Consider the following 20,906-nt stretch of genomic DNA (forward strand, 5'->3'; position numbering starts at 1 on the left):
TATGGGGGAATTCCGACCCGAGTTAAGCGCTCCTAAAAGGAACGTAATTCCTTTTTAATGCATTTTTTTTCTCTATTCATATTCTGTCCTTGAGAATAGCATGCCAATCACCCGCTATTCTTCTGGGGTGGAGATCAAAGAAAGGACGTTGTGTCAACAGATACACTGTATTCTGACTTAATTCCCTCATAATTCCAATTCCTTTACACGTGAGCAACCTGTCGGTTCCAAGTGGAACAACATCTACTTTTTCCCGATAGAAATAACATAATTATCCATGTACGGTAATTTACACTTTGATAAGAGCTATTGATAAAAGCTATGTAAATTAGTAAGCCGTTTGGATAAGAAGATTGTAAATAACAATTGTTTTAGATCTACTATATTTTACTTTGTGATCGCTGGAGACAAATGTGAAACCAGTCACATGGCCTTATAATTTGCAGGGATGACATTTGGAGACCCAATCAAATGACAGTATAGCGCCAAACCTACCGTGTTGACTTATGATTTGTAGAATGTTTTAATTACAGGTTAGGATTGAGCCGGTGTGTGGAAATGAAGTTAGGGTTGAGCCGGAGGGTTAGGTTGAGAACCCCTCTCCCCAAATAGGGCTCCCCCACTTTAACCCCTGACTACATGAACCCATATCTCACCCTCTCTGTCACCAGGTCGTTAGACAGACACTTGGTTGCTTTGCCTTTGTGATGGCGTCGAACATTCTGTGTGGTAAACATTAATCCTGTTTTGGCGGATCAGTGGATAAATGTGTACAGTCTGATTAGACATAGAAAAAAAGTGAGGGTCAGATCTGGTCAGTAATGTGCCCGCTAGGACTTTTAGCACTGATGAATCAGGGCTTTTATCTCTACTGTATGCCCAGGATCAAGACTTTTGGCAGCGCAGCCAGGCCACCAAATCCCTGGTCATTAAAATAACAAATAAAGTGGGATCAGCCTATCCGTCGATTGAGGTTTATATAATGGTCCCTGGGCCTGGTGAGCCAGACCATCACTCCTGTAGAGGACGGGCTCCAGGGAGATTTACCAGGATGAGTAAGGTAAGACCTTGGGAGGAGGGGACACTTTCACTATCTGTCTCTATATTGCATTGTAAGATAGTGGGCCGAACCAGTGTAGACTTCCTCCCAGCCCTCTGCTAACCCATTGCAACTTAACCCACTGCCTAAACATGCATCATAGTAGAACTACATTAGGTCAAAGTAAGGCGTCATGCCCATAGGGGGCACAGGGGCACGTGCACCCTCAGATTTGTCCTGCTAAAAACAATTAGGCCTGCACTTCATTTGTTTGTTAGTTTTTTTCTCTGTAATAGGCTACTACTAGCCACATAGCAATTGTAAGAAGTTGGCTTTAGCTTGTCCAGATAGGTTCCCAAACTCCCAACCTCTTAACTAGCTACCCCTGAAATCATTTCAGGCTATCAATCAAGTTAGAGTAGCTAGGTTGTTTAACTATCTTAGCTGGTATGCCTGCTGGCAAGATTGGTATACTTTAGAAAAGCAACCAATAACTAAATGTACTGAATAATACTCACATTACTTTCAATCTTTTACCCAGATTTGAGCAGAGAAGAATATTTAGTTTCTTTAAACAAAATAACCACCAATCAGGAGGATGCAGACAGCTCAAGAGGTATGCTTAATTATGCAGAAAAATAGACGTGTGTATATATATATATATATATATTTTTTTTTACATATAATGAATCATTAAATCAAAATTCTCAGGATTTACGGCATGGCGCCCCTGGGTCTAACTGTCTCTGAACAGGACAGTAAGGCCACACATTTATTGTCATTACCTAGACTTTGATTACGTGAGGAAACATTGGCATTGTGTTGAAATTGGTGATGTTGATTAGACAGAGGAAATGACACAAATCATATGCATGCATTTAACAACATATGACAGTTGAGTCCTTTGTGGGGTTCAGGACCATGAAGTATATAATCCCTGGATTGCTGATTCTATATATTGGCCAATGAGAGGGTTTGAAGCTACCTGTTGGCCATATTGGCACTCCCCAGGAGAGCAGTCCTCCATAGGAATGAATGGAATTCCACAGTATTTCAATTAAATGTTTCAAGGACAAAATGACATGTATTTAAGTATTTTTTGTTGTAGTGTGGACAGTAACATTAGTAATCTAAAAAAATTATACTTGTATTTTTATGTTTAGCTCACATAATATAATTTCAAACTATGCATTAAGGTGCCTGTAATGGAATAAATGTGGCAAAAACAAATGTAGACAATAAATGCATTCTATAGCTTCCATAGATTTTTTACAATGGTGGGGGAGTGCCAAAATGGAGGCACTGTGGCTTCAACACAGCGCCCCCTATCAATGATCTAGTGAATATAAAAACAATTGGTTCAGGTGTATACTACAGTCTTAAGTTGTGTGCTCTCCTGCCTCCCATTTCGACTACAGATAACTTTCTACGAGGACAGCAACTTCCAGGGGCGCTCTTATGAGTGCGATGCAGACTGCGCTGACATGCACCCCCATTTCAGCCGCTGTAACTCCATCAAGGTAGATAGCGGCTGCTGGGTGCTGTATGAGCGTCCCAACTACACAGGCTATCAGTACGTGCTGACTAGAGGGGAGTACCCAGAGTACCAGCACTGGATGGGATACAATGACAGCATCCGCTCCTGCCGTACCTTCTCCTATGTGAGCAACCTAAGTGTCTTTGAGGTGTTGCCGTGTTACCTGGATACCCTGCCAGGCTTCTACTCCATTCAGTAATATTTCAGACATCAATCAAACGATGACAAAGTTTTGAATGTAGAATATTTTACCTAGGGAGTGAATGGGTTTACCTTCTGTGGTTATGATGTGTGGTTATGAATGTTCAAATCCATTCTGAGGGCAGGTTGATAATGCAACACATTTGGGTTTCTTCTTTACAAAAAAACAGCAAATTCCTAGGTTCTGTGATGAGAACCTGATTGAGTGGGTGAATCTCCTTGGTAGGACATGAAGGTTATTATATTGAATGACATGGAGCAACACAATATGACAATACAGCAAGAATCTAGAATGTCCTGAACACCCTGATTCCTATCTCCCTTCCTGCAGACTAGCGGAGGCCCATACCGCATGCGCATCTATGAACGCCCCAACTTCCAGGGCCAGACGATGGAGTTCGCCGAGGACTGTGAGTCTGTCCAGGAACGCTTCCGCAGCCGTGACGTCTACTCCTGTAACGTTCTGGAGGGCTACTGGATCCTCTACGAACACCCCAACTACCGCGGCCGGCAGTACTTCATGAGGCCTGGAGAGTACAGGAAGTTTAGTGACTGGGGCGCCACATGCGCCACCACTGGCTCCTTCCGTAGGATCACCGAGTTTTAGATAAGAACACCTCTGCCTCCCTAAACGCAGCTCGTCTCTAGTTGGCACTGGCTTGTCAATAGAAGAGTATGCCTATTCTAACACACAGGACTGTGTCAAAATATTTTATGAATTTGAAATAGATCTTTGGTCATTATTAAGTTACAAAGGTAACTCTGAATGAGTCTGAATAAATTAATCTATTGTGAATGTTTCTTGTGATGTTTTTTTGAATAGGCTAGCTAAACAGTTTGGGTGAAGTTGAAACCAATTCACTGCCACACATACTGTAAATGCAGTTTGGTGATAGGCCAGTAGTAAGGGAACCAGTTTGATATGGACCCAGTTCATATGCAAATCGTGTACTTACAGTGTTTGGGGAGTGCCAAGATGGAGGCACTGTGGCTTCAACACAGCACCCCTATTAGTGATCTAGTGTATATTTAAATCCTTGGTTCAGGACTATAATATAGCCTTAAGTTGTGTGCTCTCTCTCAGATCAAAGTAAGAGGAAAACAATTGGTTTGCTAATGGCATATACAAAATATGCAAATCTGACATATACAATAGATTACAGCCCATTCTAATATCAAGTCTGCATACTCCTCTGAAGACAGTGACACAGCACTCTTCCGCACAGCTTTAGAGAGAAGGGTGGATGGACGGATGGCGGGCGGGGTCTGGGTGCTATTGGCTGCCTCTCTCCTATAGATGTGTTCACCCAGGGTTATATGCCATAGATAGTGCCACACAGGGCAACACAGGATTACACTGTTAAAAACATACCACGTTGGCAATGCTCCCAATCGGAAAAATGGGCCACACACAAAAGCATGGAATTTCATGTGTGAGTTTTTATTGTTTTGAAAGGATCCTACTATGTATCTGTAACACATCATAGCAACGCGTATTTGGTATCTTCCTGTAAAGAGAACTGTATACTCATCATATACATGAAATGGCTATCAGATGTATCAAACAGCGTACCACCCAACTAAACATGCACAATCACAGATCAAATTGTTTTATAAGATCGTTATGAAGTACTTTGACTATACCAACAAAGTATAGCTATAATATATATCAACACTTAGTCCATCAACCTCAAGTGATTGAAATGCATACATTTGTGATGATTTGAGTGCACAATATCAAATTAAATATGACGGCAAATTACTTCAATTCATTAAATTGCTTGCCAACATGGGTCTGGTTTAGCAATTGTGGTACTTTCTCTGACTAGCATCAGATCATTGATCTTTCCAGTGCCTGCCTGTCAATGATGTGTGTGGCTTTTTCTGGACGCTAGGATGTGAACACAGCCATCACCATGGTTGGACAAGAGTAGCAAAACTCCTGTATGTTGTGTTTGTGCTGACATGCTGGCATGACTGATTTGAATAACAACACATGCAGTGTTACCTTTCCCCCTAGGGGAATGTATATAAAGATAAGCCACCTCATTGGCCACCAGCACAGCAAGCAGAACGAGCAGTTCACCAACCAGACGCAAATATGATGGGAAAGGTTTGTATTTTAGGCCATTTTACATTTACAGAATCTAAATATACAAGCACACATACAAACACATTGTATATTTAATCATACAACCACATATGTTGTTATTTAGACTAATTTCATTATACAGTATATCTGTAGGCTGCCTATATTACATCTTTACTTTGTTGTTTTTCCATAGATTTTCTTATTAATGCTACTTCAAATATGATCCCTGTTCTTCCATCAGATTATCTTCTACGAGGACAAGAACTTCGGTGGCCGTCACCATGAGTGCATGAGTGACTGCGCTGATCTTCACTCCATGTTCAGCCGCTGCCAATCCATCAGGGTGGTGAGCGGTATGTTCATGATCTACGAGCGCCCCAACTTCATGGGACACCAGCACTTCCTGAGGAAGGGAGATTACTCCGACTACATGCGCATGATGGGAATGAACGAGTGTGTCAAGTCCTGCCGCATGATCCCCATGGTAAAGGAACTGTCCCATACCATTATTTCTCAAACACATATGATCTGTGTATTTGAGAGTACTTACACATAATCTAGGTTTTGATCATAGTATATCACCAAGCCAACTATGGGGGGTGTATCATGTTATCCTTAGTAGTTAATCATCGAACAATTACCTAATCAATCTTCAGTTCCTTAAATCAGTTAGATTGCTAGCCTTTCTGTGAGCATCTAAATAGTCGTTTTTGTATTGACGTGTTAATTAACAATAAAGAAAAGTTTATGTAGAACACAGATGATCATGGAATATAACCCTGTTTTCTTTTCTGTCCCCTCCAGCACCGTGGTAACTTCAGGATGAGGCTGTACGACCGCTCTGACATGGGAGGCCAGATGATGGAGCTGGATGATGACTGCCCCAACTGTATGGACCGTTTCCGTATGTCCGACTTCAACTCCTGCAACGTGATGGACGGCCACTGGCTGATATACGACCAGGCCAACTATAGAGGACGCCACTACTACCTGAGGCCCGGCCAGTACCGTAGATACAACGACTGGGGAGGCATGAGCTCCAAGATTGGCTCAATCAGGCGCATTATGGACCTCTAAAGAAGGAAGGGCTCTTGTAAAATGTCTACTTTATGCCTTGTTTCACACACTGAATAAAATGGTGTCAGTGCTCAAGTGTTTTCAGTTTTGTTCTTGCTCTCTGAGCATTGCAGTCCTGCTCTCCAGTGTGGATGTTAGCAGCAGGAGTGGCACCACGATACCCGACATCCTCGCTCTGCTTAGAGGGATCAATAAAGCTATTGCAGTATTGACATTGATCAGACAGGAGTCAAAGCGTGATCTCTATTATACTGTACTGGATCATTCATGCTCTACACTCATTACTGTTTAGTGTTAACCAAACAAACAAGTTTCAAAGCTCAAAGCGGTCTAAAGGCCAGTGATTTATGAGAAAAAGGCCATTTAACTGAAAAGTTTATTCTCCTTAATGGAATTAACATACTATACTCGATATTGTGCATTTATGGCTGCTGCGCAGAGTTACACATCCACAGAAAAATGCATTCATAAAGCTCTTTCTAAAGTAAAAGGTACTATGTGGCTGTCTCTACTGGGCCTCATAGACGTCAGGACCTCCCTGCTTCCACTGGAGGCCAAGGCTACAGATATGTGAAGCCTACAGAGCTAAATAGTTGAAGGGCCAGAACTATGTTGTCTATGCATAAACTATGATAGTTAGTCAATTTTGTATGCTCATATGTCTGATTACATACTACCTAGTAGCGAGTTGTGTTGTCATGCTATTGGAGAACATGTTATGCTGGAGAATAGTACATATAAGAACAATGTCTTACAAATAACTGAATCAAACAAAGAAATCAGAGGTATGTATAGATAGTAAAGATAGGGTGAAGGATTTGATTGGAAGCATACTATCCTATATAAATGAAACAATAATTCAAATACTTTTCAAATATCATACAAATGTCACTTACATCAAGTTTATATTTTGACACATGCATTTGTAAACATACATCACTTGTATTTAAATTTCACCATCAATCTTTAGTCTTCATATTTAACAAAATCAAATCAAATCAAATTTATTTATATAGCCCTTCTTACATCAGCTGATATCTCAAAGTGCTGTACAGAAACCCAGCCTAAAACCCCAAACAGCAAGCAATGCAGGTGTAGAAGCAATGTATAAATATTTAATAATTACATTTAATTGAAGAAAATACAACATTAAATAATGTATTTTAAGTGCCAAGCTACATAGACAGACAATTTGGGATTTTTGTAACTGCATTTAAAATAGGATCTCCCACTGTAGTCCTATTTCTATACTGAGGGCGGCAAAATAATACCAAGTACAGATAATAATATACATACAAATACATTTTTTTATTACCTATACTGAAAAAACCTATACTGTCATATACTGTATACTGGAGAAAAAAATCTACACTGTCATATACTATATACTGAAAAAAATCTATACTGTCAAATAGTATATCCTGAAAAAACCTATACTGTCATATACTATATCCTGAAAAGATCTATACTGTCATGTACTATATACTGAAAAAAAACATGTGTGATAGATTCCACCCATCCCAAATGGTTCAGTTAAACCCATTCATGAAAGTATAGTTATGTAGAATGGAGACATTGGAAAGCACATCCCATTTCAATTGGAAGAAAAGCAGAAACATAAAAAAAGGTGAAAAAGACAAAACAGCCAAATCTTTCCTTGTGTGAATCCCACTTATTGTATTATTGTCTCGTTAAATCATGGTAAGATGTATGGGATATTCACTATAGGATTAACCTCTCTAGTCTATCATTAAAACATTTTGACAAAGAGGTGTCCATACCCTGGGTTTACTTAGTGTAATGGTTTTGATTACAAAATGTGTAATTCATGAAATATTCACAAAAATACATTGAATAACATAATATTTTTAATAGAGAAATGTATATTTCATAAAGAGTGAATAACTTCAAATAATTATAACTAATGACTGGCACGAAATCTAAAAGAAAGAAACACTGCAGGAGCTACAATTACCAAACCAACCAATGGATACCTTGTCATGCATTGCCATGTTTGAGTACATACAAAATAAATCTCTTGGTCATAGCCAAATGCTACCATAACCTGTCCATTTGGGAAAAAAGTGTTCCCAACCTTTTCTCCTCCCCTTTGACCTCTTCAGGACGACACAATGACACTATGTGCAAAAGACCACTGGGTATTACAATATGAATGGCACATGCAGAGTCTGCAATTCATGTTCACTATATATGTGACAGGTGGAGTCTTCAAAGGGCTGGGCAGACCACACCGACAAGGCACAACAAGCCCAGCTACCATGGGGAAGGTAAACCTTCGAAACAGCTATGAGGGATCACAGAGTAGAATAGTAAAAAGGGTGTTGATGGCAATATCAATTTCAGGCATTCCCATTGAATTCATGTGGGTGTTTTTGTGTTCTTGTATTCTTGTACCACCATTGATTAGAATTGAAAGGATTAAGCTTATCCTTGATCAATTAATCTTTGTATTAATCATTGATCAATCTTCAATGTTCTGTCTTTATGAATATTAACAACATGATGTAAACTTTATGCCTAGATCATCTTCTACGAAGACAAGGACTATGGGGGCCGTCACTTTGAATGCAATGGTGACTGCACAGACATGCTCGGCCTTCTCAGCCGGTGCAACTCCATCAAGGTGACATGTGGATGCTTCATGATCTATGAGAAGCCCAACTACACTGGCCACCAATACTACCTGTGTCGAGGAGAGTATCCTGACTACAGTCGTTGGATGGGAACAAATGACAACATCAACTCATGCCACATCATCTCCTCGGTGAGCTCTCGGTTTGTATGACTGCCATGACAAAAATTAAATTATTCATGAACAGTTTATCAAAAGTTAATGAAGGTGTATTGCTCCAGTTAACTTTTTCTTGAAATAAAAGCAAAACATTTGCTTGTATTCTATGTTTATTTTTTAGTACAAATAGTACACTCGCTATAAAAGTTTGTTCAGATCTATGTATAGTGGAATCTATATATATTTCACTCTCAAAAAGTAAACTTGGAGCAATCTAATTTTGGGCATAAATTATGCAAATGATAAAGTGTGGAATTCTGCGTTAACATGAACCTGAGAGATCATTACTAAATTCTTGAAGGGTTTTCAATCTTGTGATTAAATGTCACTTAATACATTTGTAACAAGTCGGTGCAGGTGTGTGTGTGTAGGGGTGGGGGTGTGTAACCATAAGGATTTGTAATGCTCCTCTGATTATCAGATAAAGATAGAAGTTCTAAGATGGCACAATTATAATGTCTTTTTTCACCTTCTCAAATCAATAACAGGTGCCTGGATCCTACAACATGCGTCTCTTTGAGAGAATAGAGTATGGTGGGCAGATAATGGATCTGGTGGATGACTGTCCCAGTGTCATGGATCGTTTCCACATCAATGACATTTTCTCTTGCAATGTGATAGGAGGAAACTGGCTGTTCTACGAGCACCAAAACTACGGGGGAAGGATGTACCTTATAAAGCCTGGGTATTACAGGAGATTCAGCGAATGGGGCGGCAGGAGTGCCAGAGTGGGTTCTATTCGACGAATCATGGACTACTAAACATACCCTCCTATCAATTAATTGGACGATGTGGCTAGCATCTCTGCGGATAGCTAGGACTCATGGTGGGACAATAACTCAATCACTCAAGTCAAGAGATTGGACACCCCACCCTCACTTCACGTTAATGGATCATCTAATTTCCTGTTACTGGTATAAAACACAAACATAAAAGTATAGAGAAGGTGAAAATGAAATCAGAGAAGATGTCGAACGAACCTCAACGACATGACGGGATATAAGAAGTTCCAAGGAGAGACAACTGATTACAAAGCCTATGGGCAAAAATTATACTTTTAAATTGGAATATCTTCAACAAAAACAAAGAGGACCAATGCAATACACACTTCACAGTTTTAAAATACCTGTGTTGTTATGGCATGTTTAGCTGATCAGGTTCTTAATTTTTTTTGAATATTTTCACTTTGATGTAATATTGACACTTGTATATGATGGACCAATACTTATCAATGATGATTACTGACTATATCATTTGATCACATTCAGTCTGCAAATGGTAGCAAGTCTCTGGCTCTGTTCTTGACCAATGACTCAGTGCTACAATAAACAAATGGAAACATGGAACTCTAATATTCTAGTAATTAACTATTCAATAATCCCACCACAATTACCAGATGGCATATAACACAATTAAAATATCTGCCAGATATGGGTTTATTATAGAGATGCATATTCTGATCGTTCTATTGACTGACTATTTATCTTACTGATATATTTGTCAGGGGCCATGCAAAACAAATGTTTCACCAGATTTTAGCTACCTAGCTTATTTTCATTTGCAGCCCCTATGCGTTGTAACCTTGACTTTATGAAACAGTGAATTATAAAGCAAAGGTGTCCATGGATGTTTTCTCAATATCGAGGACAGGTAAGACCATGTTGGTAAAGGTAGATCTATGTCTTATGTGGGCCATGTTCATCGTTCTGATTAGATGCAGTATACAACACATATGCTACTGTAAATTGATAATTACCATGTATTTATTTTTACAAAGATTGAATTATATGAATAAACTAGGCTAAGTGGATTCTTAAAAAGTTCAAAGAAATACTAGTATTTTTTAATTTCATGGCCGTGTATTGGCTCTCTAACATGTAGCTGGCTACCACTGTATAATTCATATGGTGTTGATAGGTTTTGCTGATGCTGTGCAGTGTACTGTGCCAGTCTGGTATACAGTAGTGTTTTCTGAGAATTGTGATGAACATGGGGGAGAGAACAATAACTGGTTACGCACGGCCATCTATACATAAACAGATTTTTTTCACCCACCTCAACCATTGAAACACTATGACTGAGGGATATATTTGAATGACAATACTTTGTGCTGTGCAATCACACTGCTGCCCTGTGTGTGTGATTATTTTTTATAAAAGACAGTGCTGGACTGAGGGACATTGAGCATTGAGCCGTCACCCCCATCCACCGCCAACATGACTATGGGAAAGGTAAGGAAGAAGGCCATGGTTTTACAACTTTCCAGATTTGTATGCATTAAAACGGAACAGTTTCACAGTAATATTTTATAGTATTTAATAAATGTTACATGCACAGTTTCTACAAATACATAAAGTAATGCTACTAGTTTAGCAGACAGATCTCATGCAGTTCAGCAACAGTAGTCCTGTTGTTCTAGGGATAATGATGTTCTGTGATGTGGTTGGTTGCAGATCATCTTTTACGAAGACAGGAACTTCCAGGGTCGCTCTCATGAGTGCAGCAGCGACTGTGCCGACCTGCACTCCTACTTCAACCGCTGCAACTCCATCAAGGTTGAGAGCGGATGCTTCATGGTCTACGAGCGCCCCAACTACATGGGAAACCAGTACTTTGTGAGGAGGGGCGAGTACCCAGATAACCAGCGAATGATTGGCATCAACGACTGCATCAGGTCCTGCCGTATGATCCCCATGGTGAGTGAGGTTCGAAATACAAGTAATACAAATACAAGTAAAACAAATACAAGTAACACAAATACAAGTAATACATGTAATACATCTAGGGCCAACATGTTGTACGGTGGGTTGAAGGAAAGTAACAGTTTATCAATGAATTATGCAAATATATGGCATACATTTTGTTTTATAGCAGAGCCAAAGTCATAACCAGATACATTTGAATTCTGCAATTGTATTACATGTATTTTATTGATTAATTCTGAAAGAGTGGTTGTGCATAAATAAGCTACCTACATATAACATGAAGCTGCCATCAGATGAATCAGTCACAAATTTGTTGAATATAACCTACATCTAAATCACAACTAAAGCCTTTAGCAACGTTTATCTCTAAAATCACCATTATATTTAATTCAATGTAAGAAATATAGAAATTATATAGAAATATAGACATTTTACCATACAGTAACCATGTAACAACTATTTAACTATTTAATAACTATGCAGTAACTATGTAATAACTATGCAGTAACTATGTAATAACTATGCAGTTACTGTCTAATAACTATGTAACACCTGTTTGATCCCGTTACAGCACCGTGGCCAGTACAGAATGAGAATGTACGATCGTCCTGACATGGGCGGCCAGATGAACGAGCTGAGCGACGACTGCCCCAATGTCCAGGACCGTTTCCGTATGTCTGACATCAACTCCTGCAACGTGATGGACGGACACTGGCTGATGTACGACCAGCCCAACTACAAGGGCAGGCAGTACTATGTGAGGCCCGGCGAGTACAGGAGGTTCAACGACTGGGGAGGATTGAGCCCCAAGATCGGCTCCCTCAGAAGGATAACCGACTTCAACTGAACTAAAGCTCCATTTTGAACTATCAACTGTCACTCTAGTCCACAATAAACTTTGATTCGCAATCAAAAAAACTCAGTGTTATGTCTTCCACTTCTCTTTGAGAAGGTTATTGGTATCTTCTCAGAACTCAACCCCATTGCTAGAAACCCTCACTGATAATTCATGCAAAGTTTGTTGATTTCAAAAAACCTCTTCATGCAGTCCAAATACGCTTCTTGATACAGCATTTGAGATACATTATTTATCTTGTTCTACAGTAGGCTGTAGATATCTAAACTCTACACAAATCAGTACAGCACCACAACCATGAATGTTCCTTGTACATATCAAAACACCTAATCATTACTAGAATATATATTTTTTCATATCAAAAAGTAGAGATTAATCACCAAACCCCATATGTGAGAAAATACATTTCGTTACAGTTTTCGCTCTTACTTTGGCCTAGTGTGTTTTGGCCTGTTAAGCAGACAAAGCATGAATCCGCTCTCTCCCTGTTCGGTGCCCCATAAGGGATTAGCCAGCTGTACATGTATTGTGGCTGAATTTATCCATACCATGATCCTAACTGTATACAATGGTGCTGACTGGGGAGCGTAGTGAATTTGAGGCATCCCATCAGTAATGATGAGTGCCCCTGTAAATCCTACATTCATATAGTTGCAGTGATATTGGCCTCCTGGAATTGAAACTTTAACTGTGCCTAAATCATATACAATTATTATTACGGATCATAAAAATGTATTGATGAACATCATGTAAATATGTTTACTAATTGTACAAACCATAATTCAAATACCTGTTAATCACTTCCCTTGCTTTCTCTGTACCTGCTACAGTTAAACGAGAAGAATCAGATTTTTACAAGGTCGTTTTGGTCTTACTTATTCCTTGGATCTTATTTACATGTCATATTTCATTATATATGAATGCAGCTTGTTTACAAGAATGCACCTTTCAAATAATAGAAAGATACAAATATATAACAACATTGATAATAAAGTTAGAACAAAACCACGGAAAGGATACTGGATCATTCCCTGGTTAGATGCTGAGTTTAATGAGCTATGTACTATAACCAACAATATTTCTAAAATACAATTATTTCAATATTTCTAAGGGCAATATTTCTTAAGCTGCATTTTGTCTTGGTCAGTGTGTGTTAAACGTCTTGAGAATTCCTTAACATGCCAATAAACCTAACTGACTCTCTGCTCCACTTACCACAGTCTTCGTAGTGGTACCACATCATGTCACAACTTGACACACTTTACTTTACCCCCTCAACATAAAGTAATCTTGTGTTTAACAGCCAAGTAATAAAGCAGTAAGTTGTGGGGTAAGACAAGACAGATTCTGATAACAATGTTCATGTAAAAGTTCCAAGAGTAATGTCATGGATAAGACATTTACAGGTCACATGATCATCTATGTTCAACCGGCACCACTAATGTCCTGGGATGCTTCATGAAGTGAGATGGAAAAGTTACTACTTCGTTGTTCAGTGCATGAACCCAGTCTCTGAATGATACAGCAGTTCTGCATGGGCACATGAACTAACTATAGACGACAACAAAGCATGGCCAATAACTAGACACTCTTCTAGTCTCTGGGGGTTGTGAGGTACAACTGGACCCTTCGTAGTGGGCAAAACAGGTTACAATGACATTACAACTAGATTACAACTAGTCCAATGGCTGCATTTCAATCAGCTTTGGCCACTGGGTTTACACTAAAGCCAGACATTTGTTATACCCTATTTCACATCACCTTTCACATTACAAGACAGTTCTTATATAAAGTTGTGAAATACAAGGCTCTAACATTCACCAATTTCATGGTGGAACCTTCATGCCTTCTATGGAACAACAATGAGCATTTATGGACGATTCAATGTTTTTGACTGGATGTCACAAGTACTTTGCGATTAAGGTGTTTCTTAAACGTATTGTCGGGCAAATGTGGCATTTCAGTTAGTTTTCCATCAGCCTGTCAAAATAATAAGTAGTTTTATACATCGCCTGTCATAAAAAACAAACTACATTATATCAACCTTTGCTTCCCAGATTCATTACTTGGCTGTTATTGACATAAGCCTACAGCATAGCCAACTACCGTTGACTAGAGACCTGTGTAATGTTCATGAAATTACATTTTGCTTTCCAGCACAGTGTCATTGTTTACTTTTATGCTTAAATTGAAACAGAGAGGTGATTGGTATTTCTGGGGATAAAGGAATGACACAAACAAATGGCTTGTTTACTGGATAAAAGCAAGCTGCAATTAGTCAAGGATGGTCATGGGAAGAGCGTAGCTAAGCAGGGCCAGTAAGAAAGAGGTTTTGGACTGTCCTTGGCAGTGGATATGGTAAGTTATGCTATGGTATGAAAACAATTGCTAGAATGCGGGAAAAATTTGTTAAAACTCACTTTTGAATTGTTTTAACTACAGGGAGGAGAGGTGTACTAGTAATGGTAAAGGCGGTGGTAGTGTTTGGTAATAATGTAGATATAGCAATATTCTGTTCCTAATCATTTTGGGGTTGTGATTAATGTACAGTAAGTAGCCCATGACACATTGAATATTCACACATGATGTACTGTAAATAGTCTGTGTGTTGCACGCAAGATGCAATCTTTCTAAATGTACTCATTTGCATAAAATGGGTTGCAAATGCAGACGAGAAGAGAGAGTGAATGGCTACCTCTTTGGGCAACATATTTAATGCTAAAGGGCTGTTCCATGTTGTTCTGTACCTATTGTCCATTGGATGTGTGGATACCATACTAGTCTTTTCTTTTGTCTATGCATGTCAAAGCACCAAACCAGTAATTATTTATCCTTTTTTTCCCCAAATACAAATCCATATTTCTCACCCAATGTTGTGCTACAACAAAAAGGTAAACATGTGCCAGTACCCTGAATTATAACTATGTGAGCATTTGAATAACAATACTTTGTTTGTCAAGAGGTAGTATAAAAAGCTCTGAAAACATGTGGAATCTCTCCAACGGAGACCATGGGCAAGGTAGGACTTTTCCCCTGTGCTAATGAACTGTAAACTCTGACCGTTTTACTCTCTTCTCTGCTCTATAATGTGTTCAGTATATTTTCCCACCACCCATGGCAGCCCAAAGTGAAACTTATCATTGGATTTTCTTGATTTGCAGATTACATTTTACGAGGACAGGAACTTCCAAGGTCGTAGTTATGAGTGCAGCAATGACTGCACAGACCTGCACTCCTACTTCAGCCGCTGTAACTCCATCAGGGTGGAGAGTGGCTGTTTTATGATCTATGAGCGCCCCAACTACATGGGCCACCAGTATTACATGAGAAGGGGAGAATATCCTGATTACCAGCGTTGGATGGGCTTCAGTAGCTGTATCCGATCATGCCGTATGATTCCAATGGTAAGTTCTGACCGGATATGTGAAAGCTTTACTGAAGCAACGAAAGGAACCTGAAGATTACTTTCCAAACAAGAGAGTTGGAGCAAGGATAAGAACATCATTTATCACTCTCAAATTATCTCTGTTTATGCTTTAGATTTATGAACTTCCTGGAATTATCCAGGAAATGTTTTTTCTTGCCATTATAATGTCCATCTACTCTCTGTTCAGTATCCACTTTATGCCATTTTGATTGTTCTTGTTGTTGTTCCACAGTACCGGGGTTCATATAGGATGCGAATCTACGAGAAGGCCGACTTCAGCGGTCACATGATGGAGTTCATGGATGACTGTCCCTGTGTGTCTGATCGTTTCCACCACCGCCACGTCTACTCCTGTAATATCATGAACGGCTTCTGGATCTTCTACGAGTATCCCAACTACCGGGGCCGACAGTACTTCCTAAGAGCCGGAGAGTACAGAAGATACCGTGAATGGTGCGCCACCTGCGCCATTGTAGGCTCCTTTAGACGGGTCACTGACTTTTAGCCATCCTGCTCAAGCACTTGCTGTAAATACATGCTTAGTTATTAAAATGGTTACATTTTTAACCCCTTTGTGTATGAATGATATTTGACTTGTTTAAATATTAATTATTTAAATAACTAATACTCATTAAATGTTCACTGTGTTTTTGTGGTTTCTCATAAGTTCGTATAAAATGACACTACCATATTCAATAATTATTCAATCAAAGTCAGGTCATTACTTGTGCAAACAATTATCAAATACCACTTAATTCTCTCTACAGTATTGACCAATTAGATTGTTTTCAGACTACTAGACTTTTGGACACTAAAATCAAATGGCCTTAGCTACCATAAGTGGCTATCTAAGGAGGCAGGACAACATCATGTTTTGAATGAAACACCATTAAGAAGAAAGTAAGCATACCTCAGAAAATATTGAATCTAAAGTTGAACACCACAGCATTAAGAAAATATGAATAAATAAGTATTTCATTACTCATTACAAGTAGTACAATTCCTAAGCATATATACTCATTTGTAAAGCATTTAATCATATTTAGAAACAGTTATAATGGCTTCTTCATGTAAGTTAATATACATTCAAATACAGACTTCCAGTACAGTATAAAATTAATAATGTATTTCACATACAAATAAGCCCACACTTCTGCAAAAATATAGAAAATAATCTTAAACAACAGTAAAGATTTGATGTCCTGCAAAAGACTTTGTGACACAGTTATGTATAAAAAGGCCTAACAAAAAATCTAAACCATCATTATCATTAACACGAGTTGAGTTATTACATGATATCAGTTGAGTTATCACTTCAATCAGAACTAAATAATATCAAATGAATCCTCAACCATTATTGATCCTGTCACTGGTGGACTAAAATGTTTGATGCATCGTAAAAGGGTTTGCCAAATGTTAGAACATTTATATGAGGTAATTGTAAGATAAATAACTTTTATTCTGGTCTCAACAAAATTAGAAATCAGTATTATATAACTTTAGTAATCAGTATTGAATTAATTATTGGATTAAATACAAATACATATGTGCATAGCCACATATATAGGTGATTCTCCAGAAGTGGTGCAAATTGCAGTCGTAAGTGGTGCAAATTGCAGTCGCAAATTCAGTCTTTAAACTGTCATAGTCTCAACTCACTGGGTCTTGCTCATAGGGACCAATGTCCGGGTATAAATCTTGGTCTTGGCTGGATATTACCATTGTCTTTGGTTTACAAACGATAGGCAACCCAATTTGAAGAAGATAATCTTTAGTCATTGGCTGGTAGCCTAGCGGTTAAGAGAGTTGGGCCAGAAACTGAAACGTTGCTGGTTCAAATCCCCGAGCCAATTAGGTGAAAAATCTGTCAATGTGCCCTTGAGCAAGGCACTTTACCCTAACTGCTTCTGTAAATTGCTCTGGATAAGAGTGTCTGCTAAATTACTCAAATGTAAACTTTTATTCACTCCCAACCCATAGGAATTCTCACCCAGTTGATTACTTTTAAATAGTGGAAGCCCTCTATGGTAATGTCTATGCTAAGACTATCTATCTAGAGCCCGTCATTTATCTCTATGACTGACATGACACAGAAACACATGCTATTTTGCCAAATAAAGATAGGTAAAGTGATCATTTAAACATCTAACAACATAATTGATAAGATGCATAAGTAATTCAATCAATCAACAAGTTTCAGATTCATACAGTCAACACTGAACATTTTACAGAAAACAATATAGATGATATTTCTCTAAATTCAATTTAAAGGTTTTGAAAATCTAAATGATCACCCTATGCATGGGTCTCCCTTTATTGCAACTTTTCCCACTGTTTCGGTAGTAAACAATTGAGTGGGATGGATTAGGAATTCTGGAAAATATTTAAAATATGCAAAACAAACAAAGTGTGTGAATAGTATATACACTGACTATACAAAACTTCAAGAACACCTGCTCTTTCCATGACATAGACTAACCAGGTGGATCCAGGTAAAAGCTATGATCCCTTATTGATGTCACTTGAAAAATCCACTTCAATCAGTGTAGACATGGATTGAGACATGGATTGTGTGTGAGCCATTCAGAGGGTAAATGGGCAAGACAAAAGTATGGTAGTAGGTGCCAGGCGCACCGGTTTCTGGTAAGAACTGCAACACTGCTTGGTTTTTCACGCTCAACAGTATCACTTTTTTTTTATCAAGAATAGTCCACCACCCAAAGAACATCCAACCAACTTGACACAACTGTGGGAAGTATTGGAGTCAACATGGGCCAGCATCCCTGTGAGGGTGGTGTGTAACTCAATATTAGGAAGGTGTTCCTAATGTCTGGTATACTCAGTGTACTTATGTTGGAAGACGTGTGTTGAAAGTTAGGCAAAAATAGGATACAAATGCGAATTTTTTTCCAAACCCAATTTGCACCAGTTCTATAGAATAACCCAGCTTGCATTAAATGAAAGTGACATGAGTAAGTTACTAGCAAGGTTTCCAACCAATTGACGAAAGACTTTCATGTGAATATTAAAACGTTTGCATAAAAGCAATACACGCATTTTCAAATCAAATCAAATTGTATTTGTCACATGTGCCGAATACAACAGGTGCAGACCTTACCGCGAATTGCTTACTTACAAGCCCTTAACCAACAATGCAGTTCAAGAAAAAGAGTTACTAAAATATTTACTAAATAAACTAAAGTAACATAAGAAAATTACAAAACAATAACGAGGCTATATACAGGGGTTACCGGTAGTGAGTCATTGTGGTTAGTTGAGGTAATTTGTAAAGTGACTCTGCATAGATAATAAACAGCGAGTAGCAGCAGTGTAAAAACAATATTGGGGTGGTGGTCAATGCAAATAGTCTGGGTGGCCATTCTAGTAATTGTTCAGCAATCTTATGGCTCGGGGATAGAAGCTGTTAAGGAGCCTTTTGGTCCTGGATGTCAGGAAGTTTGGCCCCAGTGATGTACTGGGCCGTACGCACTACCCTCTATAGCGCCAAGCAGTTGCCATACCAGGCAGTGATGCAACCGGTCAAGATGCTCTCGATGGTGCAGCTGTAGAACCTTTTGAGGATCGGGGGACCCATGCCAAATATTTTTCGGTCTACTGAGGGGGGAAAGGGGTGGTTGTGCCCTCTTCACAATTGTCCTGGTGTGTTTGGACCATGATAGTTTGTTGGTGATGTGGAGACCAAGAAACTTGAAACTCTCGACCCGCTCCACTTCAGCCCCTTCTATGTTAATGGGGGCCTGTCGGCACTCCTTATCCTATAGTCAGCTCCTTTGTCTTGCTCACATTGAGGGAAAGGTTGTTGTTGTTGTCCTGGTACCACACTGCCAGGTCTCTGACCTCCTCCCAATAGGCTGTCTTATTGTTGTCGGTGATCAGGCCTACCAGTGTTGTGTCGTCAGCAAACTTGATGATGGTGTTGGAGTTGTGCTTGGCCACACAGTCGTGGGTGAATAGGGAGTACAGGAGGGGACTAAGCATGCACCCCTGAGGGGCCCCCGTGTTGAGGATCAGCGTGGCGGATGTGTTGTTACCTACCCTTACCACCTGGGGGCGGCCCTTCAGGAAGTACAGGATCCAGTTGCAGTGGGAGGTGTTTAGGTCCCAAGGTCCTTAGCTTAGTGATGAGCTTTGTGGGCACTATGGTGTTGAACGCTGAGCTGTAGTCAATGAACAGCATTCTCACATAGGTGTTCCTTTTGTCCAGGTGGGAAAGGGCAGATCTGTGGATTTGTTGGGGCGGTATGCAAATTGGAGTGGGTCTAGGGTTTCTGGGATAATAGTGTTGATGTGAGCCATGACCAGCCTTTCAAAGGACTTCATGGCTACAGACGTGAGTGCGACAGGACGGTAATCATTTAGGCAGGTTATCTTTGCTTTCTTGGGCACAGGGACTATGGTATCTGTTTGAAACATTTAGGTGTTACAGACTCGGTCAGGGAGAGGTTGAAAATATCAGTGAAGACACTTGCCAGTTTTTCCGCACATGCTTTGAGTACACGTCCTGGTAATCTGTCTGGCCCTGCGGCTTTGTGAATGTTGACCTATTTAAAGATCTTGCTCACATCAGCTAAGGAGAGCAGAATCACACAGTCGTCCGGAACAGCTGGTGCTCTCATGCATGCTTCAGTGTTGCTTGCCTCTAAGTGAGCATAAAAGGCATTTAGCTCGTCTGGTAGGCTTGTGTCACTGGGCAGCTTGCGTCTGGGTTTCCCTTTGTAGTCCGTAATATTTTTCAAGCCCTGCCACATCCGACGAGCGTCAGAACGAGTGTAGTAGCATTCAATCTTAGTTCTGTATTGATGCTTTGCCTGTTTGATGGTTCGTCTGAGGGTATAGCGGGATTTTTTATAAGCGTCAGGATAAGTGTCCCGCTCCTTGAAAGCGGAGGCTCTAACCTTTAGCTCGGTGCGGATGTTGCCTGTAATCCATGGCTTCTGGTTGGGAAATGTACGTACGGTCACGACGTTGTCGATGCACTTATTGATGAAGCCGGTGACTGAGGTGGAATACTCCTCAATGACATTGGATGAATCCCGGAACATATTCCAGTCGGTGCTAGCAAAACAGTCCTGTAGCGTAGCATCCGCGTCATCTGACCACTTCCGTAATGAGCGAGTCACTAGTACTTCCTGCTTTAGT

General features: G+C 39.6%; 5 protein-coding genes across 5 annotated transcripts; all 5 read left to right on the forward strand.

Moving 5' to 3' along the window:
- The first annotated feature begins 789 nt into the window (after positions 1-789).
- Positions 790-3,567, forward strand: LOC115160915 (gamma-crystallin M2-like). The gene is made up of 4 exons (XM_029711446.1): positions 790-1,060; positions 1,581-1,655; positions 2,458-2,700; positions 3,109-3,567. The coding sequence occupies exons 2-4, from the start codon at positions 1,638-1,640 to the stop codon at positions 3,382-3,384; spliced, it is 537 nt and encodes a 178-aa protein (XP_029567306.1). The 5' UTR covers positions 790-1,060; positions 1,581-1,637; the 3' UTR covers positions 3,385-3,567.
- A 1,260-nt stretch (positions 3,568-4,827) lies between these two features.
- LOC115161509 (gamma-crystallin S-1-like) lies at positions 4,828-6,021 on the forward strand. The gene is made up of 3 exons (XM_029712484.1): positions 4,828-4,890; positions 5,111-5,353; positions 5,674-6,021. The coding sequence occupies exons 1-3, from the start codon at positions 4,879-4,881 to the stop codon at positions 5,944-5,946; spliced, it is 528 nt and encodes a 175-aa protein (XP_029568344.1). The 5' UTR covers positions 4,828-4,878; the 3' UTR covers positions 5,947-6,021.
- A 2,116-nt stretch (positions 6,022-8,137) lies between these two features.
- Positions 8,138-10,104, forward strand: LOC115160918 (gamma-crystallin S-1-like). Its single transcript, XM_029711448.1, has 3 exons — positions 8,138-8,234; positions 8,489-8,731; positions 9,247-10,104. Exons 1-3 carry the CDS (start codon positions 8,145-8,147, stop codon positions 9,517-9,519), a joined length of 606 nt encoding a protein of 201 aa, XP_029567308.1. The 5' UTR covers positions 8,138-8,144; the 3' UTR covers positions 9,520-10,104.
- A 753-nt stretch (positions 10,105-10,857) lies between these two features.
- Positions 10,858-12,591, forward strand: LOC115160919 (gamma-crystallin M2-like). Its single transcript, XM_029711449.1, has 3 exons — positions 10,858-10,989; positions 11,212-11,454; positions 12,035-12,591. The coding sequence occupies exons 1-3, from the start codon at positions 10,975-10,977 to the stop codon at positions 12,308-12,310; spliced, it is 534 nt and encodes a 177-aa protein (XP_029567309.1). The 5' UTR covers positions 10,858-10,974; the 3' UTR covers positions 12,311-12,591.
- A 1,886-nt stretch (positions 12,592-14,477) lies between these two features.
- LOC115161510 (gamma-crystallin M2) lies at positions 14,478-16,313 on the forward strand. Its single transcript, XM_029712485.1, has 4 exons — positions 14,478-14,677; positions 15,280-15,338; positions 15,481-15,723; positions 15,979-16,313. The coding sequence occupies exons 2-4, from the start codon at positions 15,330-15,332 to the stop codon at positions 16,249-16,251; spliced, it is 525 nt and encodes a 174-aa protein (XP_029568345.1). The 5' UTR covers positions 14,478-14,677; positions 15,280-15,329; the 3' UTR covers positions 16,252-16,313.
- The last annotated feature ends 4,593 nt before the right edge of the window (positions 16,314-20,906 follow it).

Source organism: Salmo trutta, chromosome 24 (genome assembly GCF_901001165.1).
Source record: "Salmo trutta chromosome 24, fSalTru1.1, whole genome shotgun sequence".
NCBI classification, from domain to species: domain Eukaryota; kingdom Metazoa; phylum Chordata; class Actinopteri; order Salmoniformes; family Salmonidae; genus Salmo; species Salmo trutta.